Raw genomic sequence first — 2,662 nt, forward strand, 5'->3', positions numbered from 1 at the left:
ATAATTATTATGAAGTTGTTAAACTTCTTTAAATAATAACATTGGATTAATATTTAATCACAATTAACAATTTAACTCTTAAATTGTTTACATAACAATTTAACCCTTAAATTGTTCATATATTTACAATTACAACCCATTATTAAATCCAATTTCATATAAAGAAAATGATTAATTATGAATTGGAATTCTATTGAATGCCAATTAGCAATTTAATTCTTAAATTACTCATAATAACTAATGTAACCCTCCATTGAATCTAATTCAATGATAATAATACAAATAACTTTATTACCCTTGGTAGGTCCTAGCCAACCTTGGATAATCAACTCTCTTTGGCTATTTCTCCATTCTCCTTAGTTTTTATGTGTGACCTCTTAAGTTCACTGTGGCCTAGCCGTGGGCCCAATATCACAGTCATTTCAATATGTTTTGTCATAAATCTTATGAACAAAACCCCACTAATTATGGTAGGCATCTAGCAATGCTCCATAACCCCTAAGTCACAATGAAGATATACTCCGACGAACCCTTTTATAATCATACACGTTGTATAATCAAATCCTTCCGTTGTCTAATCCAATTAAGAATGGATTCATGGCATGTCAAAATCCTTATCTTAATTTATATCAAGTAACAATCATACATATGGAATGTGTCACCAAGAAACAACCTTTCAAGTAACATTTTATATACCCGGCGGAGATTTCCCTTTCCAATGTATCTTGACATTTGTCTAGGAACTTGATATCAATCTATACCAAGTCAACGGATCACATCTTGACTATCACTTGTCTTCACACATAAACAACACTGGCCAAATGGCTTAAACACATGACATGATTAGCTCATGTTTATATGAACCATATGCGTTTATGCAGAATCCAACTATGATATTTAGGTCTAAGGATTAATAATACACTAGTACGATCTTATGATAAATCATTGACTACATTTTAAATGTCCATGTGATTTATGATAAATGGTCATATTCGATAAACAGTTCACTAACCGCTTATCCATGCTAATGCCCTAGTGATATAACTTTTATAATCACCCCACTTATACCATCACTGATATTCTACGGAGGCATTCAGCATGTCTACTATGTAATATTATTGCCCAATTAATATTACCTATGTCGGGAATACTTTGATGATTTTGATCTTCTAAAGATTTATTCATTCGAGCATTTCACATGTAATACATATATATAAATAAAGCAATAAACCACATGTGAAATAAGAACAATTCTTCTATTAATAAGATAAAATGTATATACAAAATATATACATTAACATATGTATACAAACATAATGCCTTGAACTGACGACATGATTGGTTCCTAGGGCATACACTAACAAAACTCTCACTTGCACTACAGCAAATCGTTGTGGTATCAATACCCATGTTCTCAAGATGATGATCTAATTGCTTCTGTGTCATCGCTTTAGTAAGTGGATCAGCTACGTTATTCGCAGAAGGTGTTTTCTGCACCAAAATTTCTCCAGCTTCAACAAGCTCTCAAAATATGATAATCGCTGAATATGTTTGATTTTGGTGTGTCTTGGTTCTTTTGCTTGTGCAATAGCACCATTATTGTCGTAGAACAAGGTTATCGGAAACTTATGTTCGGAACCACGTCAAGTTCAGCTACAAATTTGCGTATCCACACACTTTCTTTTGCTACTTCTGAAGCGGCAATATATTCAGCTTCTGTAGTGGAGTCGGCAGTGGTCGACTGTTTGGAACTTTTCCAACTAACTACTCCTCCATTACATGTGAAGATGAATCCGAATGTAGACTTTTTATCATCCACATCTGATTGAAAATCAAAATCTGGGTATCCCTGGATTTTCAATTTTGACCTCCATAACTCAGTATTAAATCTTAGTCTTCTCAAGTACTTAAAGATTGTTTTAACTGCGACCAATGTTCCTCCTAGATTTGATTGATATCTGCTCGCATACTTATAGCATAAGCTTATATCAGGCCTTGTACATAGCATTGCGTACATAAGAGTACCTATGATTGAAGCGTAGGGTATATTACGCATCTGTTGTCGCTCCTGATCAGTCTCAGGACTCATATCCTTAGAAAGATGTAGTCCATGACCACAAGGCAAAAAACCTCTTTTGGAGTCTTGCATGTTGAACTTTTTCAACATTTTCTCTATATACATGCTTTGAGATAACCCTATCAATCCTTTCGCTCTATTTCTATAGATGCGAATTCCTAGGATGTAATTTGCTTCTCCCAAATCTTTATTGAGAAAGCTTTTGACAACCACATCTTAACTTCATTATCATGCCAATATCATTTCCATTAATAAATGTCATCTACATATAATATGAGGAAAATCGTGACATGATCTTTTACCTACTTGTATACACACAGTTCATCCAGATTCTTTATGAAACCAAATGTTTTGATCGTTTCATCAAATCGGATATTCCAGCTTCTAGAAGCTTGCTTCAATCCATAAATGGATCTATGTATTTGCACATTTTATGTCTCTCAGTATTGGATACAAAACCTTCAGGCTGTTGCATATATATGTTTTCTCAATAAATCCATTAAGGAACGCGGTCTTGACATCCATCTGTCACATTCATAATCATAGTGTGCTGCTATGGCTAGCATGATTCTGATGGATTTAAGC

At 33.8% G+C, this 2,662-nt stretch overlaps 1 protein-coding gene across 1 annotated transcript; it reads right to left on the bottom strand.

Annotated features, from left to right (window-relative positions):
• Positions 1-1,615: 1,615 nt before the first annotated feature.
• On the bottom strand, positions 1,616-2,149 carry LOC116111624 (secreted RxLR effector protein 161-like). Its single transcript, XM_031397785.1, has one exon. The coding sequence runs from the start codon at positions 2,147-2,149 to the stop codon at positions 1,616-1,618; it is 534 nt and encodes a 177-aa protein (XP_031253645.1).
• Positions 2,150-2,662: the final 513 nt, after the last annotated feature.

This window comes from Pistacia vera, unplaced genomic scaffold, assembly GCF_008641045.1.
Source record: "Pistacia vera cultivar Batoury unplaced genomic scaffold, PisVer_v2 Contig1192, whole genome shotgun sequence".
Taxonomy (NCBI): Eukaryota; Viridiplantae; Streptophyta; class Magnoliopsida; order Sapindales; family Anacardiaceae; genus Pistacia; species Pistacia vera.

Coding starts and splice junctions, on each gene's coding strand:
- LOC116111624 (XM_031397785.1), bottom strand. CDS start 2,149: ATGCAAGACTCCAAAAGAGGTTTTTTGCCTTGTGGTCATGGACTACAT.